This window comes from Orussus abietinus, unplaced genomic scaffold (genome assembly GCF_000612105.2).
Source record: "Orussus abietinus isolate OABI.00-Male unplaced genomic scaffold, Oabi_2.0 scaffold55, whole genome shotgun sequence".
Lineage (NCBI taxonomy): Eukaryota > Metazoa > Arthropoda > Insecta > Hymenoptera > Orussidae > Orussus > Orussus abietinus.
The window spans coordinates 84,660-112,651 of record NW_019394295.1 but is presented as its reverse complement, the minus strand read 5'-3'; the positions used below and the strand labels follow the sequence as shown (position 1 = coordinate 112,651).

Here is a 27,992-nt window from a genome sequence, read left to right as displayed (position 1 = left end):
CCGCCCTTGGGGGCAAATAACGGTGAAAGCTGACGTACGAAACCAGAGGGCAGCACAGGATGCGATTGCACGACCCTGCCCGTGAGCAATCTCCCAACTCATCTCTGGTTGATGACATTCGTGTACACTAGTGTACACATTCGTGCACAGGTTGATGTGGGTTGACGGTCGACCTTTGCTTTCTGCTGGACTTTTTTAACCGAGACCTGAATTATATAGAATAATGCGTTAATTAGGAATGCGGGGAGCCACAGGGAATAATGTTTTACTGCCGATAGCCTGTCCTGGTCGAGCAACATGACAGAAGAAATCACTCCTTTCGTGTACTGGGCTCAAACCCAGAATCAAGTAACTCTCAAAGTCGATTTAACGGACGCCGAGGTACCGGTTAAGCATTCTGTATATTTATTTCCGGTATCTTCGTTACCTACATTACCTTTAATCTAATTCGATTTATTCTTCAGGTACTCTGCGTTAATTTGGAGCAGAAAAAGCTGCGCTTTGAAGCCCGTGGTGAAGGTGCGAGGGGAGTTCATACTTATGGATTTACTTTAGAGTTTCATTCAAACGTCGATCCTGATGTATGTGACATCTTAAACGACAATAGGAAAGGGTAATTCTCTATATACTTGCAGGATTTTATATTGCTTCGTTTTTCAGGAGAGCGAGTATAAGGTAATCGACCGCCAGGTCGATTTTAGGTTGAAGAAGAAATGCAGTGGCTGGTGGCCAAGGTTGACGGGCCCTCCGTTAAAACCTCCGTGGTTAAAGATCGACTTCGACAAGTGGAAGTGCGAGGACATGGACGACGAGGAGGAGAAACGGGATATCTGTCAGGATTATCCCAATTTGTATGATAAATTGCACAAAGAGGAGTTTGGATATAGAAAAGGTTACTTATTCATCTCTTTTAACTTTGTACAGTCAAGAAACTGTCTGTTTAAATTAACTGTTTGATTCCCAGGGGTAAATGTAGTGAGATTTTTTTACATGAAATGTAAACAGTGCGATGGGACTCAAACAGTTAAGAGAAGAGTTAGATATATTTGTTTACATCATGGTAAAATTAACGACATTAAGGTGATATGAAAACGGTCTCATTTATAAAACATTTACTTCCCTTGTAGAGGATCTGAAGAAAGTCTACCTGATTCTCTATAATCTTTGCCAGTTTGTTGGATTTATATATGTTTTGGCGGTAATGGGTATAAGATACTCACGTGATGGACCTGGTTTGTACATTTTTTTTACATAATACATTTAAGGTGTTATGAAAGTTTTATACGTTTATACATTTATCATGGCACTTTCATTAACACGTTAAACCCAATCCCAATGAATAATAAATGAAGTTTACGTTAATATACGATATAATCACAATACATTTCAGATTCCATGAAAGATACGTATGCAGCAATCGGGAACCCCATGAAGTTCATCCTGCTTCTGCAATTTTTGGAAGTGATGCACCCTTTGTTCGGTTACACAAAAGGCAGTGCACTGATTGCTCTTCTGCAAGTCGGAGGCCGTGCTTTCATCCTCTTCTTCATGGTGGACGCAGAGCCTCGGATGCAGACCAAGCCAGTCGTTTTCTACATATTCCTTGTGTGGAGCACTGTCGAGATAGTCAGATATCCATACTATGTCACTCAGCTATTGAACGTGGAGATCCCTTTCCTCACATGGCTGAGGTACACCATATGGATGCCCCTTTATCCCCTGGGGTTCCTCTGCGAAGGCATCATAGTTCTCCGGAACATACCTTACTTCGAAGAGACCTTAAAGTTCACCGTCTCCTTGCCAAACTCCTGGAACTTTGCTTTCCACTTTCCTTCTTTCATGAAGCTCTATCTATTGATACTGTGTATCCCTGGAATGTACACCATGATGTCTCACATGAATCACACTCGGTACAAAAAACTCGGCAAGTCCAACATCAAAAGGAAGTACACGTGATTCGGACTAGGTCTGATGTCAAGGTTTAATTTATGCGCTGGATAGCGACACACGACTTTCAGTTATATTCTGATTCTCAAAAAAATCTTAGTTGGTAACGTGTCATGCTCTACCTGATTCGACTAATCTAATACATTATGCTATAATTATGTAGTTATGAAATGTTAATTGATGAGCGTCGTGCTTCTAGTATTTTGTTATCAACAATTTAATATACATTATTTATGTAGGTGATAATATATATGCTTGTTGCATGGTCACATTTAATGTATGTATATGATTCATAGGTATCACAGTTATATACATTGTCACAGTTCTTATTTAAAAGCAAGGAGGCATGATACGTTAACCAATAGCAGTTATATAAACAGATAATACTGAAAAAAACCTACCTGTGTTAAATACAAAAGTGACATGGCACATATGACTTCTTTACTGACTGGTTAAGGTAACTATCATCAGAGATGTGCTCATCTCTATCATGTATGTAATGACTTCCTCAAATTGTAGGTGAATAATTGATAAATGAAGGATATTGACTGAAGTTGTAATTAAATGAATACAAATACACTTAAACACGAGGCGTTAGCATTGCAAGACTTTTTAGCCGACTCGGTGTAAATGTTGAGCCAACGGAAGGAAATAACTAATTATTCAATCTCGGGCGGGATTACATTTTATTTAATTGCTTGCGATATCATTAACTCGGTACAGTTACTGTACATAATTCCTGGATTTTCTTGTAGATTTTTATCGATTTATTATTGCTTGAATTTTCAGAAGTTACGTGTCGCCCGATAAGGTTAGGTTAAGTTAGGTTATCTGAAGGACAGAATTCAAGTCCTCTCTCAAAAAGGTTAAGGTCATTCGACTGGAGGCGAAGCTTACGGAACGAAGTAGTTTTTTACGGGTCGCACAAAGAAAACGCTGTAATTTTTAAAGAAAACATAATCACCCAAATCCATCTGAAAATCAAGAATAAGGAATTTAATTGACACGTGCTTTTTTATAGTAGAGTTTATAAGAAATATTCAAGTAAAGGTATGTAGAAAACGTGTCTGGATAAACACGGAATTATATAAATAATTGTAATCGATATTTTCAGCTCGTAAAAAAAGAGAATTTTAAGTTGTTTGACTTCGCTGTAACGAGTTACGCAGAATCATGTTTAGATTATTGACTAAACTGAAGCATTCTCGCGGTTTTGCCACCGCTGCACTTCCTACTCCGGAAACGAGGCCTCCTATTCTATACACGGGTGTAAGTTTAACTTTTTTCTTGTACACATATAAAGGGTTCGATAAAGAAGAATATATTGTTTCTTGCCATCTATTATTCCTTGCTTGAAAATTTGTCAATTTTTGTTCTTTGCCACAGATTTTTATAGACAATGAGTGGCACAAATCGCAGTCTGGGAAAACCTTTCCCTCGGTCAATCCAACAACTGGCGAAATTATCGCCGAGGTTCAGGAAGGAGATGCAGCAGATATACATCAAGCGGTACAAGCTGCAAGAAAGGCGTTCAATATAAATAGCGAATGGAGGACCATGGATGCATCTCATCGAGGAGTCTTATTGAATAAACTGGCCGACCTTCTTGAAAGAGACAGCGTCTACCTTGCGGTGAATATTTTAAACACATTTTTACACAAAATCCCAAATTGTTTCATTGGAATACTGAATTTGAATTACAGTATTTGATACCATTGATTTTCAGTCATTGGAGACGTTTGACAATGGAAAGCCTTACTCTACAGCCTACGGATTCGATGTTGCTTCGAGTATAGGCACATTAAGATATTGTGCCGGTTGGGCAGATAAAAATCATGGCAAAGTGATTCCAATCGATGGGAAGTACATAGCTTATACGAGACACGAGCCTGTCGGAGTATGCGGACAAATCATTCCATGGAACTTCCCTCTTTTAATGATGGCTTGGAAGTTGGGCCCCGCTTTGGCAACAGGTTTACTTCGATGAATAGTATTGCTAAGTTCCTCGAGAGATTTCAGATATACAATATTCGTATTCTTCAGGGAACACAATCATCTTGAAACCTGCCGAGCAAACTCCATTGACAGCATTATACTTTGCACAGCTGACGAAGGAAGCTGGATTTCCAAGTGGCGTTGTCAATGTTGTGCCTGGATTTGGTAATGCAGGAGCTACGTTGTCCTCGCACATGCAAGTCGACAAAGTAGCTTTTACGGGTTCAACTGAAGTGGGCAAACTAGTGCAACAAGCTGCAGCGTCGAGCAATCTGAAGAGGACTACATTAGAACTGGGAGGAAAATCTCCTAATATTATTTTTAAGGACGTTGATATCGATTACGCAGTCGAGATGGCTCACTTCGGATTGTTCTTCAACATGGTGAATTTCGTGGAACATATTTTTATTTACCGAATAATCGAATTTAAGCTCAGATTACCATTTTCTTTTTTTCTTTCGATCAGATACTGAGACAAATTGATATCTTTTTATATAATTCTATGTCATTTTTTTTAACAGGGCCAGTGCTGCTGTGCAGGATCCCGAACGTTCGTAGAAGACAAAATCTACGATGAGTTTGTGGAGAAGAGTGCAGCTCGTGCCAAATCCCGAACTGTCGGAGACCCTTTTGACCAAAAAGTGGAACAGGGGCCACAGGTGTTAATATCGTTCCTTTTACCTTTCGTATCAATATGTACCAATCGATGCTACATTGTCATCGATGCAATTTCAGATAGACGAAGAGCAACTGAACAAGATCATGAGCATGATTGAGTCTGGAAAGGAGCAAGGTGCTAAACTGGTTCAAGGAGGTCATAGAGTTGGTGATAAAGGATACTTCGTTGCACCAACAGTGTTCGCCGATGTCAAAGATGAGATGACTATCGCTAAGGAAGAGGTCAGTTATCTCCGATGAGCAATTAAGACAAGATGAAATCTGCCTCAAACTAATCGACTCAAATAAGACACCTTTTTTGAAGATGATTTTGATTTTTTTATCGATGTCGATTTCACCTCGCCTTAAACACAAATATTTACAATGCTAACTGTGGGTTACAGATTTTTGGACCAGTGCAGCAGATTTTGAAGTTCTCCGACATGGATGAAGTAATGTCACGAGCAAATCACAGTATCTATGGTCTCGCAGCAGCAGTATTCACTAAAGATATCGACAAAGTTAACCATGCTATTCAAACGCTTCGTGCTGGCACAGTTTGGTTAGTATATCATAAAATCGAAGTATTTATTAGACTTCGTCATCTGTTCTTTGGTTAACTGTTCCTCATCTTTGTTTTTAAAATTTAATTACTGATAATTTCTATTAAAGGGTGAATACATACAACACAGTGACCACTCAGGCTCCATTTGGAGGTTATAAAATGTCAGGCCAAGGAAGAGAACTCGGAGCGTATGGACTCGAGCCATACACCGAAGTGAAAAGTGTTATTATGAAGGTCACCGAGAAGTACAGTTAAGTGAAATAAGCCTGTCGTAAAATTACGGTATTTGGTAATCAGGTACGTCATGATTGACTTGGCCTGTTGCATTTCTACTGATTTTGTACTTACGTAATGTAAAAGCATTATATTGAACGATGCAAAGATACTGTAAAAAAAAAAGGAACCTGTCCCACAAATGTTCAAGGACTCTTTAAACGCAGTTACAATGCATGGTTAAACAAGGTGTTTCAGGAAAACTAGCGAAAGGAGTGTCCTTAAAGTTTGTATTCGTCATTAGAAAAATATTTCTACATAACATCATTATCTTTAAACTCGTGACTTTCACTATACCGATAAGCTCTTGTTTCAAATAAATATAAATAAATTATATATCGCTGTATTCATTGGACAAAAACAAAGGCTATCGTAAAGGACATCTCTAACACCCGTCCTCCTTTGCACAAATATTTCCTCATCAGACTATGAAATGCCTGTTGATTTCGATCTACTTGCGCAGCATATAACGAAGGCCTTGGAAGTGTTACAAAAAAATCATCCAATTCAATGAAACGACTGAGAGTAAAGAATAATTAACAAGGTACACTACTAAGCTGTTATTCGAAAGCATTCGGAGGACAAGATTTGCCATCGATGGAAATATACACTCGTTTAGTGGCATAAAAAGCCCCTACTTTGTGGTTTTTTTGGAAACATTCTAACCTTAATGTATCCTTGCCAAGTTAGTCGATAGCAGGGTTGGATAAGTAAAATATCCTAGGTCATTTACTAGTGGGAGCTCCTTATGCTACTTCATGTATACACCGTTCCTAACGTAACACTAATTGTCGAGTTAACATTGGAGGACTTAATCAGGCGCAGTCAAAAAGGACTGAGCATCCAGTAAGCTTTCAGTCATCAGTATCGAGCTGTTCATTATCGGTGTACTTACTACGTTCCCTGACTTGTTGCTAAATGGATAGAAGCTGTCGATGTTCATCTGGACTAAGTACGTGGAGATTTTGTCCACCGGAGAGGCACAGCCACCGTTTACGTTCATTCGTAAGCGGTTAATGTCGTTCTGGATCAGTCGAGCAAAGAGTTCCACGTGGTTCGACCCACCACTACGTATTTCAAGTGGTGGTATCCACCGAAAATAACACTGTGTCCAGAGTTCGAGGTTAGGAATACTGTACCGAGGCTTCATCGCTGACTTCCCTGCTGCATTCAGCGAATGGGGATTAAATAATGGATTGTAGAACAACAGAATATCTTGGTCGTTGAACTGTTCCCTCCAGTCCCATACACTACGCAGTACTAACGGAGTGTTCGGATCCTAAATCAACAATTGGAATTAATTAGACTTATACGAAAATTCTATTTCTAGAAATAGAAACATTACCATAGCTGCCACAGTACGATCCCTTTCGCAGTTGAATATGAAGGTGTCGAAGATGGACACGTGAGCCGAATCCCAAAGAGTCGTTAGATAAGTTTCCGTGAACTCAAACTCAGCTGGGAACTGGTGACACAATTGCCAGACACAGTCCAGGAATAATAGGAAGAACGGAGACTGTAAAGGAACAAATGTTTTACGTTAGATAGGTTACGTTAGTATTACACAACACGGTAGTTTATGTATGTCATAAATTCTCACCTTCTCTGTATTTGCGTTTTCGATATGTCCTAGGCGATCACAGAATGGATGTCCTGCCGCAACCCATTCCTTTTGTACAAGTGATTGAAAGCCTGTTATCGTTCGAAAATAGGGATCTAGTAATAACTGTACTAAACTGGACACCAAGCAACACATGTCTCTGCCGGCACCTTCTGTAATAATTAACAAATCCATGTCATATTTTTTAAAATCTAATCTGCGATTCCTGCTCCATGCATATTGGATACATATAATTTCAAAAAGTGAGATAAAAAAATTGTCGATTTTTTCAAAGTTACCGAGTAGAAATGGCTCCATAAATTATTAATCTATAAATTGCACGAAACGTCAGTTTTTTGGTGGGCACTCTGAAGTTAGCACGTTTGAATATTAGATATTTACCTTGCATAATGACAGAAGTACCCGAGTCTAAATGATCACTAGCCTCGACAGCTTTTTGCAAACAGTACGATACATGCTTAAGCCATTTTGTACTCTCCAGTAACGAGTAGAAGTTATTGTCCTGAATCCAGAATTGTCTGATATTCTCTGAAATGTCGATAATGTTAGAGACGTCGGAGCAGAATTAGCATAAATTTACTCCCGAAGGCTTTACCTGGTGAACATAAGTGAACAAACTTTGAGAACCCCATCGCAACAGATTTGACATTGACATCTTTGTTTAACTCGATGACTATGGGTTGTAGTTTCAATGGGTGGCTCTTGCGAATGTTTTCGAGCATGATATTCTCCTGAGTTCTTTCAACGACACTGGGCAGAAGTTCAGACATTTTTACCAGAGCAGCTCCTCGTTCATTTGACCAGGACCAAACTGGTGGTCGGCTGCCTTGGAAGTGACGAGCAGCTTTCGTCAGCTGACTATCGGTTACTGACATTGGCACAATTATGTACTGCGACAAACTGGAAGCCGAAATATTATTAATTTTGATTCCACATTGAAAATCTGGATTATTATCATTCTACTTTATAACATTGAAAAATCAAACATTTATTTATCTCACTTTTCGAAATTATACGTAATGATTTTTTAAATCATGTAACCGCGTACCTCGTTGAAAGTTGAAATTGCTTGTTAGCCAAAGACAATCTCCAACTTTTACGCATCTGTTCATTCTTACGGAACGTTCGATCCAACTCATTTATCCAGTCGAGTCTTCCTCTAAACAAGTGTACGCCTTTGTCTATACTGCTGTAATAAGCCTCTCTAAAAAAAGGATATTTCTTGTTAGGCTGCGATCGAATAGATGAGAACCTTTGTTATTTTTCTCCTGCTATATTTGTCGGAATATTGCCATGGTAAAGTTTCAGCGGTTTAACAAATTGTACTGACTTGTAGTCATAGGCGAACAAGAGCTGATGTCTGCTAGGGAAGGCATGATGCAGCAAAGTAGTTAATAAATTCTTACCGTGTCCAAGCGGAGAGAATTTAAAGGAGAAGGACCAAGTTCTCAAGTTCTGGAATACATAAATATAATGCTTAATCAGGGGAAACATAATTTGAACATTTAGTCATCAGGGCGAATCCATTTTTGATAGTTTGATGTTCTTGAGTTTAATGGTAACATTACTTCACTTTCAACAGCAATGTGGGATTTTTTACCTTACAAACTATGAAGATTCCTTTAACTTTGGACGGCACTGCATTGCCAGGAACGAGTTTCTTCTTTTTATCCCCCACTATTATATAAATTTCATCGATGTTGGACAAACACGTGTCGTTGTAACCGTAAAGATGATTTTGCTGGTGCATGACGTCCTGCAATGTTTGTTGATAAATTAATACCGGTTCGCTGCCAACAGTTAAAGTTAATTTACCTCTCCACTGGAATCACCGGTTGTAACAAAGGTTAGCTTAAAATTTGTCACCGATAAAATACCACAGGTGCCTTGTTTCAGGTCTCCGACAGGAGAGAACATAAGGACGCTCTGAGCTTCTGCGATTTGAACTTCTCCTGGCAGAAGTTTCACACTGTTTTCGCACATGGAATCCCGCCTACTGGAACCGAGTACCTGCGACAAAGGAGAGAATCCCACGATCATTAAAAATTTAAGATATTTTTGTAACAGTTTAATTCAGTTTAATAGTAATAATATTCCTTGACTCATAAAAATGCTGGTTACATGATAATCTTTAAATTGTAAACCCCACTGTGTAGCGATTGAAAAGGCCTAACTAATATTTTCCTCTCTACATCTCAATGTTTACGCAGTGAGTGAATGCCATACGTGTTCGACTTGCCTGCATCTCGTGCTCCTCAAAGCCCACGTAACTTATAAAATTGTTGCTCGTTTTACTCTCCATTGCTACGAAAACACTATTTCTGGCTTTCGAAGGAAATCTTCAATCCCTAAATCCAGTCTATCCAAAAGTCATTGCGAAGTGAGGAGCTGTGGTTGTCCCGAGCGAGGCATATCTGGCTTCATGATAACCTAACACAACCAGCTCCCGTTTCCTGTGGCAATTGAAACATGTCGAACATTAAATTACCGCGTCAATGACGGATATTGACGAGAAAATAAATTGTAACCACCTCCGTGCAGCTTCCCCGTTCACCAACGTTCACCAATGTTCTGCAATATATAATGGTCATCGAAAAAGTGCTTAACAAGATGACCGACACGTGACCGTCTGACAGTTCCAATGTTCCACTTCCGATGTGCCATAATTCCGATCCAAGGGAATGTTTCGATCCTGATAGGCCAATTCTGCCCCCCCCGCTGGTTCATGAATCTTAGAAATTCCGACACAAACCTTTCGTCGATTTTAAGAAAATGAGGAAAAGTTTATTCAAAAATGGAATGACAAGTTTTGCCGATTAACTGCAGGTAGTTACTGTTTTTGGACCCCTTCTTACGGAGCTTCATTTGCTAATCTTGGAGTAAACATTGGGTTTAAAGATGATAATTTCATGCAATTCTATGCGCACGGTTTTTTCCCTTGTTTAAACAGGGTAAACAAATACATTAACAAAAAAGGAATTGAACCTTATCCTTTTAAATTAATTTTAGATATCTAAGTTACGTGAGATAATTGAAAGCATATTAAATTTAGCAATTAACAGCTATTAAGCTTATCTTTGGGATTGCCGCATTTGCATAATGTGTGTATAACCGAACGACCAAAGTACAACAGTGTCACCAAGAAAAGTAAGGCAATTACATTACGATCCTTAAAAGGCACTTTGTGAGTTTACCTCATTCAAGATTTAACGTATCATCATTATTTATACGTTCATCATTGCTCACAATTATTTCCATTATTTAAACGCATCGCTATCATTATCGTCGCTTACACGCATACACATAACAAACTTAGATTACTGCATAAAGTAAAATGAACTTTGATTCTTATAGGGTTAGCTGTTGACTTCGCCAAGAAATGACAAGAATGTCAAAGGAACGCGAAGTTAAGGAGCTGCGATTGACAGTGCCTTGGGGTCACATCGCTGCGAAAGCATGGGGATCCCCGAGTGGTGACAGAGTGTTAATGGTTCACGGGATATTAGACAATGCAGGATCGTACAACAGATTAGTGCCACTGCTTCCAGAACACTTCTACTATGTTGCTATAGATCTGCCAGGACATGGACTCTCTTCGTCCTTTCCCTCTGCAGTGCCTCTGGAATATTTTAACTACGTCTTCACGATCAGAATAGTGCTGGACAGCTTACAGTGGGACAAGTGTACATATATAGGACACAGCATGGGCGCACAGATAGGGATTTTCTGTGCCATTCTGTTTCCTGAGAGGTTCGTTAAGATCGTATCTTGTGACGGAACCATCCCATTGTTGATACATGATAGTGATTTGATCGATCGGCTCAGAACGGTATTTGAGTCTATAGAGGCTAGCAAGTCACCGGCAAATCTTTATACTCGAGACGAAGCATTATATGCTTTGCAATTTCTGAGATATCACGTGAATACCAGCGACGCTGCGGAAGCTTTGTTCGAACGGGCTGTAACCAAGGTTGGGGACAAGTACATGTACAATCGCGATCCCCGACTGAAATTTTCAGTAAAAATTCTAATGAATGTGGACCAGGTATTATCACTTTACAAAAAGCTCAGTGTGCCGTTATTAACGTTAGTTTCTACAGTGACCCTGGATGCATATATTTATACGGATTCTGAGATGTACTTAAAATACTTGGAGGTAAAGACGAAGATGAACTTCGTCTTAGTGGAGGGGAACCACGATGTTCATAATTCGTTTCCTGAAAGGGTCGCCCCACATATATGCAAGTATCTCGATAGTGCTACCAAAAGCAAACTCTGATGATTGTAACTCCATCAGTTCTTTACAAATTTTTTTTTGTTGGTAAATCTTCAGTGCATCAATTAATCGGAACAGCATTTATTGTATAAAACGGACTGTATGATAATAATTCAATGTTGTATGATAATAATTCAATTCTATCTATTATTACACCTCTTGCGGGTCAAAGGGTTATTTTTGTAATGGTTTGTTTATCTTCTTTGGATGATTTAATAAATAAAGTACATCTAAGTTTTGCTATCATAAATTATAATCGAGGGGTCGGTGTTATTTAAGTACAAAATGTATTTTAATTTTAATATGTTTCCTTTTAACTTTTATATATCAAATAAAATGTTACCAAATGGAGTTTGAAACACATTCTAAATATACGAACAAAATTCAACGAAACAATCTACAGTGCTTAATTGTTTTCAATTGGTTCCGAACAACTCTCGCCATCAGATCGTACAAATTGTGCTGAATGTTTTTATGTAAATGTCATTTTATAGATTTATCAGAGTATAACAATTAACTCGTTACTGTTTAGTTCATTGTCAGGTGTCCGCTAAGCTGACCTTCACCAATCCTTTCATTTGAAGCACTTTAATGTTGACCTCGCCTCCTTTTAAGCTTATGTCTTTCAATTCATCCTCCAATACAATGGCAGTATGATTCATAAATGAGGAGTCTCTTCTTGTATCGTGGACATGCTCTGGTGACAAACAAATTCTGTACCAACATACCAGAGCATTTGGTGCGAGCGAATTTTTTGTCTCTTTAATTCTTCCAAAATTGACAAGTGACTCCGTTGTCTCTGCCTCATTTATTTTTATTAACACATTAACATCCGACATCGGTTCATACTGATATAGACTGGAGTTCAAGTCGAATACTTGATTAATCTAAACATTGAAATGGCATTGATCAGTGCAATTACGATATTTTTATCGAAATATTTATTGCTTTGCATCGCATTTGTTTTAATTACCTTATACTCGTTAATATACTCTGCAATAAAATAATCGACCGAGTCTTCTTTATTTTTGTCAGAGACGTTTGTCATTTCTTCTTCATCCGAATTCTGTAAATATATGAAATTATTATTAGTAATCAAACATTATTCAAAGATGTTAAAATCAATTTTTTTTTTTTAATAGAAACAACCTTTTTAAACGAATTGACGTCTTGTCAGTTACCTTTTCTGATGAGCAATTCTCAGAGATGGACAGATTTGAATCCTTCACTCGTACCATCTTAGCCAGGTCTGACGAGAAGACCAACTGACCCATCAGAAAGATTTTCTTTTGGAGAACAGTTCCAACAGGACTTAACAAAGAACTGGAAGAAAATACACATAAAGTCGACTACATTTCTTTCTCTTTCTCTAACCCATAAGAATACTAATCGAACACTCACCTGAAGAACTGATCGTAGTCTCGCAAGCCCCAGTCTTTGAGTTCACCTTTGACGTCAAAGTTGTGCACAAGTACAGAATCTATAGAATGCTGTAATTCTCTGTAATCTGAGATAATACAAATCTGAGCTTTAATACCACTATCTTTGACCACTTGCCTAACAAGATTCTTAACAGCTTCGTTATCGGTCTGGTGATACACAACCCCACAAATTCGACCTGTCTTCGCCATGGTGAGACCATAGACAGGGAACGGAGAAGTATCAAGGACAGTTTTTATGGATTTGTCATTCTGAGACTTGCCGATACTGACCAATGAGTTGACGAACTCGGAGTCGTTCAGAAAAGCTATTACTTCCTTTGGAACTCGGTAGACCGTAGTGGACGGTTCAAGATTTTTCTTGGCAGACACGTAGGAACACTTTAGCTTGCACTGGGACACTTCTGCAGTGATTGTTAGTTCATCGCCTTCTTGACAGGAAGTCGTCGCTGCTGAGAACACTGCCAACTGCCAACAAGATTTTCCTTGGGAGGAGTCGATGGTCACCGTTTCATCCAGGTGCAGCTTGAACCAGGCTACCAAACCATCGACCACGCCATCGTACCTGCACTTAATGTACATATGGACATTATTCATATTTATGTGGTTTTACTAATAGCTAGAGAAGGTGCACAATTTCCTGATGTTTTTACTAAATAATCTGAATTAAACTTACAGATTTAATTTATTTAAATAAATTTCTGTCCCTCTTTAGTTTGCTAAATGGCACTTTTCATGTTTAGTGCAAAATTTATTTCACATACCAGAATGATATAACATTATCTTTTTTTAAATACTGCTATAAAGACTCACAGAAGTAATGGAAATAAGACATGTATAAGTATTAATGATACAGACATTTACCTTGCATCGTAAGACACCCTTTATACCATCTCTAGTAAATTCTTGCAGTTCCTGCACATCGTTGAAGTGTACCCTGAGTATTTCCTTCGGTTCTGTTATATAATTTATCTTAACATTCTCCAAATTCTCGCTGTCATAGTATTCATCGTCCGGGAGTAAAGATACGTTTTCAAAATTCAGGAAGCTGAATCTCTTAGATTTGTCCCACTCTATGGAGGAACGTAGACGAATGTGTTCGCTCTCCACAGCTGCGACATAAAGGGCAGCCCACATAGGTATAACAATTCCTTCGCTATTCTTTGCTAGAAGATTTACGTGTGCATCAATCATCGATGGAACGACAAACTCTCCAAACAGACCAGCATCAAATGTCTCAGTGACGATCAACTTTACCCTACGAAGCAAAACACAGATTTAGACTTGACTCTTAAGTATTTATGTTAATAATACACTGAGCAAAAAAAATCACTTTAGCAAATCGTTAGCAAGAAACATTTAGAGCGCTGTGATTTTTTGCTCAGTGTAATTAACAAACTTGTAGTTTATTTGGCTTCAATACATTGGCACTAATGGGAATAGCAATGGATAAATCAGAAAAAAATCACGTACCTCTCAGGAATGTCTTTAGGGACTCTCAAATCGGTTGACAACTCGGAGATTAATTTTATGCCATGGTCAGAATTTCTGGCAAATACTTTCTCAGCAATTCCTGCCATAACTGGAGAACATTCACAAGCATAAACTGCTTTAGCTCCGGCATCCCGAGCATATAGGCTTAATAATCCTGTACCAGTTCCAATGTCTAGGACTGTATCATAGCCCTCTCTTATCCTATTTCTGATTGCCTTTTTAAAAGCTCTATTTCGACATCTGTCATTTAACATGGAAAAATGCCAACGGTCAACAGCCATGCTGTAAGCATTCTGCAGGTTGCGTTCAGCAAGCAGGAAGTTGGGATCAGCTTTTAACGCTCTCTTTAAGTACTTGATGGCTTGTATTGGATTTTCTAACCTGTGAAAGGGAAACACTTATTAAGCAATTTATATTTCTTTACTGTAAGTCTCTACAAAATCACCTCAATAAGTGTGCAGCAAAATTGTTCAGCATGCGTGGATTTTCAGGATAAATGTCCAGAGAATGTTCATAGCAAACGATTACATCTTGTGTCCTGTTATTCTGAATTAATTGCAGTCCCCATTCGCCTGTTAACAGAAATCATGACAGTGATTTTAAACGTTTTAGCTCCAGGGGTCATTGAAAAATCATTCTGCACTAACATAAAACATCGGTGAACACTTTTTCCACTTCCTTCCTTTTTTCAGGACACAGCTCGATGACAACTGTGTAATAAGCATACGCTCTCCCCATGTCACCTCTTGCTTCATGTTCCCGGGCTTTCTTCAACGACTTCTCAACAATGTCTCTAACTTCGGCTTGCATTACGCAGTGCTTTGCTTTTACACCACCTCCTTAAAATCTAAGTAAAATACATCTTGCAGGTATCTATAAGCATTTCATAAATGTTGTAACATTTGGTAAAGGAAATTGCATGAAAAGAGAGAATATGAAACCAAGTGGGAAGATTTTCTAATATTTCGTTTACCTTCAAGTTTTTGATTCTCTATCTTAACTAGTTTATGGATCAATTGCCTCTTCTAAATTTTATTTAACATTTACTCAGCACAAACGATTCTGTGTACCCTTTTTCAAAGCAAATAAACCGTACAAACACTTGAAATGTATTCGTTTTTAGAATCAGTGATGTAGTTGAGATTCCGTCCCGAATTGAAATTTTCGATAACATATCCGATTCGCGCTTCTTATTGGACAATTCCGTTAGATCCTTCGCGTTTCACGCTTCTTATTGGATAATTCCGTAATATCCATCGCCATGAATAATTCTCCATGAGAAAAGTCGCCAGTGCCGTCCTCTTGCCGGTAAACTTTCAATAAAACGTGATTACCGCGTGTTTGATTTGGAGGTTATATTCCTAGGGCGGTTAGAGATGGTAAAAGCGTACGCTTTAAATTATTCTCGCAATACCACGAAAACAGACATAACATTAACTTCTTTCCTGCTCTTTTATAAATGTAGATGAAAATTTTAAGTAGTTATTCATACTTTTCAAGAGTAATCCAGCAATAATCTTGAAAGTGGTGATAACTCCAGTTTAGAAATAATTACACATCGAAGGGTTTGGAAAGGATAGAAAAATGAGTTCCAAGTTCAAGCAGACTTCTCGGTCTTCTGTGAAGCATTTAGATCCGAAGAAGCTGGAGTTTTCAGTATTCACTGCGGACGATATCAGAAATCTGAGCGTAACAAAGATTAGTACGCCTTTGTCATTTAATGTTTTGGGCCATCCGTTGAAAGGCGGACTCTACGACATTGCTTTAGGTAAGGTCTTGAGTATATTCTTTCCATCGAAGCTTATTGAAATGTATATATCGTAAGCCTTTTCGTTATATGTAAAGTACATGTTCAGTGAATAAAATTATCTTTTCCAGGCCCATTGAGGGAAAACTCAGACCCATGCGCGACATGCGGTCATAATGTTTTCAAATGTACTGGTCACTTTGGGCACATAGAGCTCCCTGTTCCTGTGGTGAATCCACTGTTTCACAGAGGACTGTGCACTTTGCTTAAATTAACATGCCTTTCATGCTTTACACTTCAAGTACCAAATCATGTTAAACTGTTATTACTTGCGAAACTGAAGTTATTACAGTTGGGGTTCTTAAACGATTACGAGAGGCTGGAACAGGAAGTGTTATCTTTGGTACCAACTTCCCGTCAAGTGCAAGAAGGCGAAACGGTGTTCATTCGGAATGTTATTGACAATTATATCGAGAGTCTTCAAAGTAGAGAGAGATTTAACACGAATTCTATATCTCTCCAAGAGGGTAATATGAATGCAAAGAATATTAATGTACAGTGGCATGTGTTTGTCGATTCTACCCTTAAACAATGTATTGTTGGGAAAGTATGTATTAATTGCCATGAGCCAATTCCTAAGATAATGACGCTGAAGAATAAAATTATGACGACAAAAGTTGACAGTAGTCCTTGTCCTGTAATGTAAGTAAATCAAGTTAAAAAAAGTATATTAAAGTTAAATAAGTAATGTGATATCTATTTCTCTTATTACAGACCAGGCCAACGTATTGTGCACAAGATGGAGACTGTTTATATATTGCCAGATCAGTCGAGGGAATATCTCCAAAACCTTTGGAGAAACGAGCACGAAATTCTGAAAGTTATACTCCCTTGTTTGCGAACACTGGACACAGAGCATCCGACCGATGTTTTCTTTTTTGAGGTTATACCAGTTCTTCCGCCCTTAGTCAGGCCAGTAAATTTCCTGGATGATCAGATGATCGAACATCCTCAGTCACAGGTTTATAAAACCATAATTCAAGACTGTCTCGTGCTTAGGAATATCATTCAAACGATTCAGGATGGAAGTACGAGCCAACTGCCCGAGGAAGGAAAGGTAACAGAATGAAAATGAAGAAATTCTTTCAGGATTCATGAAATTAATTAGCTGATTTCTCAACGGTGATTTGCAGCTTGTGTTCGAGCAAATACGAGGGACCACACCGGTGGAGAAGTTGCACAATGCCTGGCAGAATTTACAGGCAAACGTGGACCACCTGATGGATCGAGAACTGAACAAGACTACAGACTCTGCAAATTGTCAAGGTCTAAAACAGATCATTGAGAAGAAAGAAGGTGTTATTCGTATGCATATGATGGGAAAGAGAGTTAACTTTGCTGCTCGTTCTGTCATTACTCCGGATCCTAATCTCAACATTGACGAGATTGGTGTTCCGGAAGCATTTGCTATTAAGTTGACGTATCCTGTTCCTGTTACACCGTGGAATGTTGCAGAGCTACGTCAGCTAGTTCTCAATGGACCGGATGTACATCCAGGGTAAATAATTACAAGATTTACAAGAGTTGAATCACTTTATCGTAAAATTCTGACTTAGGCTCTTAGGCTAAAGTTGGAATAATCTTTCAGAGCAGTAATGGTTGAGAATGAGGAAGGTCATGTTCAACGGATCCATAGCAGTGATTCTGTACAGAAGGAAGCCATTGCAAAACGACTGCTGACAACGAGTGGGAAAGCCAACAGATTTTTCCATGGTGTCAAAATAGTTCATCGACATCTACAGAACGGAGACATGATGTTATTAAACCGACAGCCTACACTGCACAAGCCTAGTATCATGGCTCACAAGGTTCGGATCCTCAAGGGGGAAAAGACTCTTCGACTTCACTATGCCAACTGCAAAGCCTACAATGCTGACTTCGATGGTGACGAAATGAACGCCCACTTTCCACAAAATGAGTTGGCTCGCAGCGAAGGCTACAACATTGGTACTACCCTTTGGTCATAATCTTAATTTGGTCTCATCGATACATCTGTAGAAGAATTATATTTTTGTTTTAGCAAATGTGTGCAACCAGTACTTAGTACCGAAGGATGGAACTCCATTAAGTGGCTTGATTCAGGATCACATGGTCTCCGGTGTGAAGCTAACGACAAGAGGAAGATTCTTCGCAAGGTGTCTATCTGATATTTAGCATTAAATTAACGAACATCTTAATTATACACTATTCTGTTAAGTAAGGCTACGTAGTTAAATGATATTTAAAATTTTTCTTCTCGTGTTTTAGAGAGGATTACATGCAACTCGTGTACTCCGCACTCTCAGTTGTCCAGGGTAATCTGGAATTGTTGCCTCCTGCCATCTTGAAACCTGTTCCCCTCTGGTCGGGTAAACAGGTGGTGTCAACAGTGCTCATCAACATCATCCCCAAGGGCCGCGCGAAGATTAACCTGACAGCAAACGCGAAAATCCAGGCCAGATCGTGGGAAGTGAGGAAACCGCGACCCTGGAATTGCGGAATTCCGTTCTCCAATCCGAAGACCATGTCCGAGGCCGAGGTCGTTATAAGAGGTGGCGAGTTGCTCTGCGGAGTCCTTGACAAGACTCATTATGGCGCTACGCCGTACGGGCTGATACACTGCCTTTTCGAGGTATTATTCGCAGTTTATTCCGTTGAATTTGGTCAAGTGGAACGGGAGATATCGTCCTATCAGTTCGCGAGGTGGAGCGAGGGCGTTGCGATGGCAGCGACGCTCGCGACGAACTATATGGAAAGTTTGAAGACAGTACGAAGGGGAGATCGCTCGAAATTCAGATTTAAGTGCCGTTTTAGACTTTTTACAAATTTTGAGAACATGTCTTTTGAGCTGAAACACACTTGAGAAGATGTCAAAGTGAATGTAATTTTCTCTCTCTTAGTTGTACGGCGGCATTTGCTCCAGCAGGGTGTTAAGTGCCTTCGGAAAGCTCTTCCAGGCCTTCCTCCAATTGGAAGGCTTTACTTTAGGAATTGAGGATATCCTGATCAAGCCAAGAGCCGACGCTAAGCGCAAGGAAATCATTAAGAAGAGCAGAGTGGTATGGACGAGTAATTTATAGTCCCTGAAGAACCCCAGGGAGTAACAGAGTTCATGCCCAAGGTTTACATGTCGCTATTCTTTTAAAAAATGGAGCTGAGCCATGCACCGTAGGAAAAAGTAACAAAAGACTGCGACTCCACTTCCAACAAGACTAGCGACGTGTAAATCGTGGACTCTACAACGCCATAAAATACTTATCCCAATTTCTGGTCTTTTAGATAGGAGAGGAGATTCAAAGATCCGCGCTGGAGATGCACGAAGACGCGTCGATGGACATGGTGACGGCAAGTATGGAGTACTCCTACTGGCAGAACCCGAAGTTCCGGGCCCACGTGGACCGGAAGTACCGGACCGCCCTGGACACCTACACGAACGAGATAAACCGGACGTGTCTACCGGCAGGCTTGATGAAGAGGTTCCCCGAGAACAACCTGCAGCTGATGGTGCAATCCGGAGCGAAGGGGTCGACGGTGAACACCATGCAGATCTCCTGCCTCCTAGGGCAAATAGAGTTGGAAGGCAAAAGACCCCCATTGATGATAAGTGGAAAGAGTCTGCCAAGTTTCCCAGCACACGACCCCTCGCCCAGGGCGGGAGGTTTCATCGACGGGAGGTTCATGACGGGGATCAAGCCCCAGGAGTTCTTCTTCCACTGTATGGCCGGGCGAGAAGGCTTGATAGATACTGCCGTGAAGACCAGTCGCTCAGGGTACCTGCAGAGGTGCTTGATAAAGCACCTGGAGGGCCTCATCGTCAACTACGACCTGACGGTCAGGGACTCCGACGGCAGCCTGGTGCAGATATATTACGGAGAGGATGGCTTGGACGTACCGGGGTCCAAGTTCTTGAGGAAGGAGCAGCTGGGCTTCCTGGTGGACAACCGGAACGCCATCGTCGAGGAGGCGCTGCTCAAGGAACTGAAGGCACGCTCGGATCTGAAGAGGACAATGAAGATGATCCGGAAGATCCAGAAGTGGGAGCAGAGGAATGGCTCGGCGCTCCAAAAGAGGCGCGTCAGCGATTTTGCCCTCTTCTCCAGGGAAAATAGGCATCCTAATGAGGCTAGGCACCTGGCGATTAATCCAACCTGTGGTAGGAGCAAGGCTGCGGTCTCGGCCATGAAGAAGTGGATTCGAGCCGATGAAGAGACTAGGAAAGGGTTCAGGGCAAGCTGCGAGGGCTGTCCTGATCCTGTGAGCTCCAGGCTCAGGCAGGACCTGGAGTATGGGGTCTTGGTGGAGAGACTGGAGGGCCTTCTCAACGAATATCTAGAAGAGAATGCTAAGAGGTTAGCTGACTGGTACCGTACCTTTGTAAGGAAAGGAGTCGAATCTTTTTTTCCCTTCAATCTTGACCCCTTCACCGTGGAGTAAAAATTAACTTGGTTGATGATTTTATTATTTAGGTTCTCGAGGTCGGTGAAACTAAGTTCGATAGCCTTAATAGCCTTAATAGCTATAGACTTTGGAGGGTATAGGAATTATAAGATCTACTTTTTATTCATTTCAGGGTGTCGTACCATCTTAAGGTCGGGAGGGAAGACCTCAGGGACGTCCTTTCTGTCAAGTCGATGAAGTCTTTGTGTCCCCCAGGGGAACCCGTGGGTCTCCTTGCTGCGCAATCCATTGGCGAGCCCTCCACCCAGATGACCCTCAACACCTTCCACTTCGCAGGACGAGGAGAGATGAACGTCACCCTCGGAATTCCCAGGCTCAGAGAGATCCTGATGATGGCCTCGAGGAACATCAAGACCCCCAGCATGGAGATCCCCTTTAGGCAAGATCTGGACAATCCGAAGAGACAGGAGAACAAGCTCAGAATCAGGCTCACCAAGTGCAAACTTGCCAACGTCCTGAAGAGCATCCACATCGACCGCAGGATGGAAACCACGACTCCCAGGTGGGGAAGCTAAGCAGAAAGTTTATATATATATATTTTTTTGCTTCGATCCAATTACGTCCTCGGTACATGTATCAACTGAACTGTACTTCCAGACAACTCGTCTACACCCTGACGTTCGAGTACCTGCCCCACAAGTGCTACAAGAACGAGTTCTTCATCCAGCCGAGACGCGCCGTGGAGCTGACGGAGCTCATCTTCTTCAAGGAAATGTTCAGGGAGATCGAGAAGACCGCCAGGGTCGTCGGGACCCTCCTGCACGTCGAGTCGGAGAAGAAGAAAGCCGGCAACGAGGACGCCAAGCTGGACGAAGAGGGCCCCGAAGGCGAGGCATCGGGTAGAGTTTTGAAGATGCTTCCAATTTCTTTCTGAATTGATTTTTTTACCTAACTCCTCGTTCATCATCCTCTTTATCGTGGTCTTCAACATCACCATCCAGTTCCAGGTTTCTCCAAGTCCGACCTGGGGGAGATGCACGAGTCCTCGGATGAGGAGGAAGCCGCCGAAGACGCCGACGCGACCGTTGCCAGGTCCGTCTCGAGGCACAAGGAGAACCAGGAATACGAAGACCCTGAAGAGGATGAAGAAGAGGGAGACGAAGACGAGGATAACGAGGACGGCGAGGATGTCGAGGACGAGCGCAAGGTCCTGGACAAAAGGAAGGTCGATGAATTCCTTGAAGAGGATGCTGAAAATCAGGCCAACGAGTGGACGGACGACGAACAGAGGAAGGCGGACGTCATCGACATGTACTCGCATGCCCTGGAGTACGATTTCGATACTGGGAAACACCTTTGGTGCAAGCTCAAATTTTGGGTAAAGACTGTGGATATAAATCGTCTCTGCTTGAAAATCCTCGCCATGGCGTTAAATATACTTCATAGTAATTTAGTTAGTTGCCCAAACATACTTCATAATCATTTAATCGTCCAGCTAAGAATATTGTCTCGCTTTCAGTTGCCCCTCAAGATGACCAAGCTGGACCTGCCGACCATCCTGAGGAACGTGGCCGAAAGAGTTGTCCTCTGGGAGACGCCGCGCATAAAGCGAGCCTTCACCTTTGAGAACTCTACTGGGGAAACGATCCTGAAAACAGACGGGCTCAACATCATGGTCGGTCTTCTTCCTTGGGTCATTCTATATAAAAGCAATCTCAGCCTCAGGCGGGAAAAGAAATCCACCAAAATCAGTCGAACTTTTTCACGAAATGACGAGTTGAATTGTCATCGCTCCGCAGTGGACGTCGATGGCAGCGCCACTTGCGGGCTTCGAGTGAAACTCCTGAGAAAATTTACGCTTCACGAAATCGAAACGCATGACTGTTTAATGTTTTAATATATAGAATGACCCTTAACTCACTTTAACCCAATTCTTAGTTTGATCCAAGAAAAGGGATGACTTTATCATCCAATCGGTTTGCAGGAGATGTTCAAGTACGGCGAAATCTTGGACCTGCAGAGGCTCTACTCGAACGACGTCTACGGGGTCTCCCAGACCTATGGAATAGAAGCCGCTAACAGGGTGATCGTCAAGGAGGTCAAGGACGTCTTCAAGATGTACGGCATCACGGTGGACCCTAGACATCTCCTGTTGATAGCCGATTACATGACCTTCGACGGTACTTATCAACCCCTCAGTAGGAAAGGCATGGAGGACTCGTCATCGCCACTCCAGCAGATGAGCTTCGAGAGCTCCTTGACCTTCCTGAAGAACGCCACTCTGCAGGGTACGAGTTATCCCGATGAAATTTTCTGGGTATCGGGGACCTCCCAATACCCACAAGAGCCTCCACATTCACGTAGAAATGATTTAAACAGTTTAATAAGTAAAACAAAGAATTCTGAGCGATGCCACTTGAGGCTAATTATGTATTTGTCTCTCTCATCTGTCGATCATTCAGATATTTTCAGTATCAAGTTGATTAACAGGTAATGTATGTTCGACCGATGAGGTGGTACTTTCACGTCGCCTTGGCGGAGTTTTACGTTGGGTTCTCAATTATGCGCCCAATATGCAGATTTAATTATCAAGTGACCTATGGACTCCATTCGATGGAGCCGTTCCCTCTAAAACGAATGTTTATTCCCCCTGATGTTTCCTGTTCTTATCCTTTCGTCGATTATGCAACGTTTAATCTTCTCTATTTGCAGGAAAGCAAGATGACCTGGTTTCACCTTCGAGTAGATTAATGCTGGGTCAACCTTGCAAAGCTGGCACCGGGGCGTTCTCTCTGCTTGTCAAAGTGTAAAACCTCACACCGATGCACATGTAGTCTTTTTACAATCGAACTCTTGTACGATACATGACTTTAGGCCCTTCGAAGTCACTTTCTATATTCCTAATCTCTTCGCAGAATTTATATTGCTTATTATGTGTGTATCGATCATGCATTCCGAGTCGAACAATATGTTTATAGTGGCGGACATGAATAATTTCTAAAAAGTATTCCTGATAAGGCGATGCCAGTGCAATATGTGACATTCATTATTCTAAATATTTTCCTGACAATCGAAAGAAATAACTCAGTCAACCTGAACATTGACATCATTCGGAGGTCTTTGCTCCAATTAACAATTTTGTTATGAAACCTTATCACTTATCGTAGCACATCTTGAGATTGAAAGAACCACTCTGATGGTTAATCATCGTGTAAAACCCAGACAAAGGAGAAGCACCGCAGTGAAGAGGGGCTCTACGGGTTGCAACATTTATGTGTAAATTTTTACAAGCTGTTTACAATGATCCTGTTGTACAAGTACAACCAAGAGTACAAGACTGGCTAAGGTGTGTTTAAAAAAATACATGCAGCTTTTCGCGTGCTCTCGAAACTCAATGTACCACGGGGATACATTTAATATCCTAACTCGCTGTCTTAAAGGTCACATAATAGCTCTGCATAAAGTTTTGTATTCCATTGGTGGCTGCGAAAATCCTTTAATAATTACATTAGTTGGAATGACCGCTCAAGTCGTTCACTTATGCTTTAAAATGAGTTCTTTCAGCTTCTCGTAATTGGCCCCCGAGAAGGACTCCAGCTAGAAAAGTAAGACAAGACGTGAGTTCAACCATGAAGAGTGAATACTTCGAGAGATTGAAGTTTCCCAGGAAAATTCAATTACCTTTTCGCCATTCTTGATAAAGACAAAGGTGGGCATACTGGTGACGTCGTAGTCAGAAACGAGTGCTTCGCACTGGTCAACGTCAACTTTGAGGATAACGATGTCGTCCATTTCCTGGAAGAATAATTGATTTCAATCGATGTCAAATAAAAGTAGCATTCACAGTCGATAAGTCAAACTAACCTCACTCAGGGTCTCAAGTTTTGGTGCAATCATTTTGCATGGACCACACCACGTTGCATAAAAATCTATAACAACCAGCTTGTTGCCAGCTTCCTTCAACTTTTCCTGCAAATCGGCCTGTGGAGAACAGAAAATAATTGTATTAGATTGATGCATAGATATTGGCATTTTTAGCATGTAACGTAAGGTGTAAAAAAAAAACGCCATTACTTATGCATAAATTTAATAGAATGAGTCTTTCATATCGCGTTAAATTCACGATTGCCCAGAACGATGTGAAAGTCCTACTTTAAAAGCTGAGTCATCGCCTATGATATCCTACTTCCTTCAACCTATATACAACGCTTATCGTCATACATATCTTTTTAACGCCACACTTTTCACCCACATACCTAGCAGTCCATAAAGGTCTCCTAAGGACCTCCACAATCACGTACTGCCTTAAATAATTTTATGCATCCGGCATGGAGAGAAGTTTTATAAATATTTTAACGCCTCAGCGGCCACTTTCATTTAGCTTTTGAATTAAAAATAAAAAATAATGTCACAACACTCATCACCGAACTTGACCAATTAGTGAAAAAGAAAGCGTGAAATGTTTAGTCTGCGCTCCTGCATCATGCAGTGATACAATCAGGTTATAAAACATTTACATTCATTAGCGAGTGACACTTATCATTGGACTATTATGCCAACAGCGATTCCGACATTTAAATTAAGACTTGGACACCTTGATAACCCGTACCACTGTAACATGCAAATAAACTCGATAAAGGATATCTTAAATTGCTTTTTTTTTTCTACTAATTAACTTTTTTTTTTCTACTAATTGTATCAGAAATTTAATTTAAATGAATCTCTGTTAAGGTGAAATGAAACGTGGAGAAATTTGACATATACTCCTAACAATAACAAATACCTACAGTGATGTAACAAATGTCTACAATAACGCAACTACCTATAGCAATACAATTTCGCTAATTAGCGTTCTTTTACAGAAGTTTTATGATGCCTGCGACATCGATACGAGTTGCAACGAACAGATGCAGTAATATCTTTCGCTGGGATGCAATTACCCAGGTATTTACGTAATTCTTAGAAATATCGAGTAGCGGCTGATGAGATGGAAAAACCACCCATGAAATAAATATCTCCAGAGGAATAAGAACAGAATTTCTGGAAGTATACGAGTCGAGTTCTAGAGCTTAACCGCTCGAGTGCTCGCGATGCGAGTTTCTTATTGCCTGAGAGAAGCTTCAGTGACTTCTAATTGAAGAACGCTCATGCCTGACTTCCTGGTTCATGCCCTACTGGATGATGCAGTGGATATCTCGGGCACGAACTGCGCAGCACTTGTGATGGCGATCGCGAATGCCGGTCCTTGCTTGAAAAAACCGCCGCTCTGGGTCCAAGTTCCACTTCCCCTGGCGAGCATATTCTAACCTCACCGATCGTGGGACAAATATCGCAATGAAATAATTACTAGCATACATAACAAAGTGACATAGACCGCGAAATATCGCGTACATATTCCACGATTTAGGGAATAAAATGGAAACCCGCGCTTGGGAGCAAAGTGGAACTTTCATCTGACGAGGTGACTCGCAAGACGCAGCGGATTAATGGGGCGTCTTTTATCGCGCGATTCTATGCTTCCTAGCTAATTCCTTCCCTCTGGATTTCCTCTAAGCAATTACGAGTTAATTTCGCTAGGTGTTACGAATCGACGCGCACACGTGCCGTTTATCTTTCAAGGCTACCGCGTTTCCGGCGGCGAGTTCAGCTCGCCGAGTGCCGGCAGGATTTTAGGTTAAGTCGGCCACGGGAAGTGCGCCTCGATTCGCGAGTGGAGCGTCGCTTTCGTCTGTCACTTACTTCGTCCTTAATCGCGTACACCATGTTTACAGGGAAGCGTGGACCGTTAACGGGAACGAGGTGATGTAACGACACAAACGAGTTGGCGTCGCTCGAGTGACTGGACGCGCCTCAGCCGGAGCGGAGCCGAGGAGCTTCCGGAGTCGACCGAAGTGGGGCGAGGCGCATCGATCGCCGAGCTACGCCGAGGACTCGCGGGAACGCCCGAACGCGGTTCTCGCCACTGCCATCCGCTGCAGAGTGGCCGCGTAGGCGCCCGACCGTTTACGGAAATTACCGAACGCTGCCAACCGAGTCCCGAATGTGTCTCCTGGAATTCGGTGACGTCATTGCCGCCGAAGGCCGAACATGGTGAGCGGAATTGCCCGCGGTCCTTCTTCAAGGTTACCGAAGCACAGTTAGTCACAAGGAAAGATTTGGGACCGCCTTACTAATGTCATATTCACGAATTTCTTTCAAGAAACTTTCAAGAATTATTCCTTACTCCATGTATGAATTTCAAATCGCACTTATGATCGCGCGATATCGCTCGTCGAATGTTCTAATAATTGTCCATCACGTGACGGTGTAAAAGGAAGATGCGTCCACCGATGACCTACTTAGCAAATACAGAGCGGCGGGATTGCGTTTGTATGTATACGTATATGTCCGGAAATTCCGGCTTACGTGTTCCGGTGTAGTAACTCGCTTCCTGGAACGAGTGGCGCATCGATGCGACATTACCGACTGTCATGGCGGCGCCCAGCTAATGCGTGACGTCATCCACTGTCATGGCGGCGCTGGGCTAATGCGCGACGTCACTGGAGAACGGCAGTCAGGAAAAGACGTGACTTCAGCTGATGTCATGCTTTGCCGGTGCATCATAGATACTTAAATCCACGCCTACGTGTTAACTGTACATACTTGAAATCTCTGTATTTTGTAATGATTTCTTAATAAAAAAAAAATGTAAACAGTATTTCCCGAACGTTTTGGTACTTGTCAATGGTCAGAATTTACTGAAACTGGTCTAAATTATTTTTTCTCCAATTTTATCATTCTATATATTTTATACATTGTTTAGTATTATGTCGTTAAAAGTTTTATAAATATCTTGACTTTTTGCTATGTATGTATGACACTTTCATTTCACCTTAACTAATATTACTGTGTCGAGAAAAGAGCTCGGCACAGTGAATAAGGAAATATTATTCCGTTATTGATTCGAATGGCGCAATGCTACGATGCGAATTTAGACCGATTTGCCTGCAAGCTCTGACTAGCTCGTGCGTGAAATAAAATAGCGTGCTGCGAAGCGCCGCCATCTTGGAAATGACGAAGCTAAACGTCCCGCGCGAAAATTAATTATTCAACAGTTCGCCAAGTTTTCTCCGACCGCGGCGAGAAAGATCTTCGGATCGATATGTACTATCTCCACGTATCCGACGATAGAACGTTCTAAATAGAATGGAATTATGTATCTCGCCGTCGACGTTAATATCACGGCTGAGATAAAGTTCTTATCACCGTTGAAAATCCGCTCGAATTCTTGCGACATGTAGTGAACATGACATTCCGTTAATCTCGATATTTTATTACCTAAAATAAGAAACCCCAACGCGGAAAAAAAAGGAATACTAAAAACCCTCATTAAAAACGAACAAATCATTTTTTAGCATGTTCCCGATATGTTATGTATACGCTACATTATTCGTTTCATAAGTATTAAATACCTGCGTAGGAAATAGTAATACAAATCTTACTTATATATTATATGTATGTAACGTTATGCAACGGTTATATTATTATTGCATAACCGTGTT

The 27,992-nt window shown here is 41.1% G+C and overlaps 7 protein-coding genes across 15 annotated transcripts; 4 read left to right on the top strand and 3 right to left on the bottom strand.

The window, feature by feature from the left end:
- Positions 1-93: 93 nt before the first annotated feature.
- Positions 94-2,544, top strand: LOC105695731 (very-long-chain (3R)-3-hydroxyacyl-CoA dehydratase). The gene is made up of 6 exons (XM_012417591.1): positions 94-381; positions 465-581; positions 661-892; positions 1,128-1,232; positions 1,391-2,404; positions 2,467-2,544. The coding sequence occupies exons 1-5, from the start codon at positions 298-300 to the stop codon at positions 1,954-1,956; spliced, it is 1,104 nt and encodes a 367-aa protein (XP_012273014.1). The 5' UTR covers positions 94-297; the 3' UTR covers positions 1,957-2,404; positions 2,467-2,544.
- On the top strand, positions 2,281-5,773 carry LOC105695721 (aldehyde dehydrogenase, mitochondrial). Of its 4 annotated transcripts, none has more exons than XM_012417557.2 (10): positions 2,281-2,404; positions 2,737-2,997; positions 3,062-3,216; positions 3,334-3,579; positions 3,674-3,920; positions 3,991-4,325; positions 4,464-4,601; positions 4,678-4,842; positions 5,004-5,161; positions 5,272-5,419. In XM_012417557.2, exons 3-10 carry the CDS (start codon positions 3,121-3,123, stop codon positions 5,417-5,419), a joined length of 1,533 nt encoding a protein of 510 aa, XP_012272980.1. In that variant the 5' UTR covers positions 2,281-2,404; positions 2,737-2,997; positions 3,062-3,120. The 4 variants fall into 4 exon arrangements, with proteins under 4 accessions (XP_012272980.1, XP_012273000.1, XP_012272991.1 ...); XM_012417568.2 differs by lacking the exon at positions 2,281-2,404 and adding an exon at positions 2,572-2,664; XM_012417577.2 differs by lacking the exon at positions 2,737-2,997 and having other exon boundaries at positions 2,294-2,404.
- Positions 5,654-9,678, bottom strand: LOC105695713 (myotubularin-related protein 10-B). Its single transcript, XM_012417543.1, has 11 exons — positions 9,590-9,678; positions 9,298-9,511; positions 8,874-9,068; positions 8,659-8,814; positions 8,389-8,513; positions 8,107-8,262; positions 7,654-7,958; positions 7,440-7,586; positions 7,038-7,210; positions 6,783-6,953; positions 5,654-6,716 (listed from the first exon to the last, which is right to left on the bottom strand). The coding sequence occupies exons 2-11, from the start codon at positions 9,358-9,360 to the stop codon at positions 6,249-6,251; spliced, it is 1,959 nt and encodes a 652-aa protein (XP_012272966.1). The 5' UTR covers positions 9,361-9,511; positions 9,590-9,678; the 3' UTR covers positions 5,654-6,248.
- Positions 9,679-9,772: 94 nt separating this feature from the next.
- LOC105695535 (serine hydrolase-like protein) lies at positions 9,773-11,730 on the top strand. 3 transcript variants are annotated; one of them, XM_012417157.2, is made up of 3 exons: positions 9,785-9,884; positions 10,068-10,205; positions 10,413-11,730. In XM_012417157.2, exon 3 carries the CDS (start codon positions 10,438-10,440, stop codon positions 11,335-11,337), a length of 900 nt encoding a protein of 299 aa, XP_012272580.1. In that variant the 5' UTR covers positions 9,785-9,884; positions 10,068-10,205; positions 10,413-10,437; the 3' UTR covers positions 11,338-11,730. The 3 variants fall into 3 exon arrangements, with proteins under 3 accessions (XP_012272572.1, XP_012272580.1, XP_012272589.1); XM_012417166.2 differs by having other exon boundaries at positions 10,068-10,242; XM_012417149.2 differs by lacking the exon at positions 10,068-10,205 and having other exon boundaries at positions 9,773-9,884.
- Positions 11,731-11,845: 115 nt separating this feature from the next.
- Positions 11,846-15,401, bottom strand: LOC105695527 (protein arginine N-methyltransferase 9). Of its 2 annotated transcripts, none has more exons than XM_012417127.2 (9): positions 15,241-15,401; positions 14,915-15,140; positions 14,713-14,839; positions 14,247-14,648; positions 13,638-14,031; positions 12,736-13,343; positions 12,516-12,657; positions 12,308-12,400; positions 11,846-12,221 (listed from the first exon to the last, which is right to left on the bottom strand). In XM_012417127.2, the coding sequence occupies exons 2-9, from the start codon at positions 15,075-15,077 to the stop codon at positions 11,874-11,876; spliced, it is 2,277 nt and encodes a 758-aa protein (XP_012272550.1). In that variant the 5' UTR covers positions 15,078-15,140; positions 15,241-15,401; the 3' UTR covers positions 11,846-11,873. The 2 variants fall into 2 exon arrangements, with proteins under 2 accessions (XP_012272550.1, XP_012272557.1); XM_012417134.2 differs by having other exon boundaries at positions 14,915-15,114.
- Positions 15,074-23,335, top strand: LOC105695522 (DNA-directed RNA polymerase I subunit RPA1). 2 transcript variants are annotated; one of them, XM_012417111.2, is made up of 16 exons: positions 15,074-15,136; positions 15,733-16,035; positions 16,146-16,716; positions 16,789-17,131; positions 17,208-17,572; positions 17,663-18,021; positions 18,095-18,209; positions 18,322-18,685; positions 18,954-19,112; positions 19,333-20,402; positions 20,624-21,013; positions 21,109-21,350; positions 21,453-21,829; positions 21,971-22,126; positions 22,436-22,739; positions 23,164-23,335. In XM_012417111.2, the coding sequence occupies exons 2-16, from the start codon at positions 15,852-15,854 to the stop codon at positions 23,259-23,261; spliced, it is 5,097 nt and encodes a 1,698-aa protein (XP_012272534.1). In that variant the 5' UTR covers positions 15,074-15,136; positions 15,733-15,851; the 3' UTR covers positions 23,262-23,335. The 2 variants fall into 2 exon arrangements, with proteins under 2 accessions (XP_012272534.1, XP_012272524.1); XM_012417101.2 differs by lacking the exon at positions 15,074-15,136 and adding an exon at positions 15,524-15,646.
- Positions 23,336-23,704: 369 nt separating this feature from the next.
- On the bottom strand, positions 23,705-26,937 carry LOC105695550 (thioredoxin-2). Of its 2 annotated transcripts, none has more exons than XM_012417178.2 (4): positions 26,857-26,937; positions 24,316-24,432; positions 24,133-24,246; positions 23,705-24,048 (listed from the first exon to the last, which is right to left on the bottom strand). In XM_012417178.2, exons 1-4 carry the CDS (start codon positions 26,908-26,910, stop codon positions 23,986-23,988), a joined length of 348 nt encoding a protein of 115 aa, XP_012272601.1. In that variant the 5' UTR covers positions 26,911-26,937; the 3' UTR covers positions 23,705-23,985. The 2 variants fall into 2 exon arrangements, with proteins under 2 accessions (XP_012272601.1, XP_012272610.1); XM_012417187.2 differs by lacking the exon at positions 26,857-26,937 and adding an exon at positions 26,191-26,350.
- Between the last annotated feature and the right edge of the window lie 1,055 nt (positions 26,938-27,992).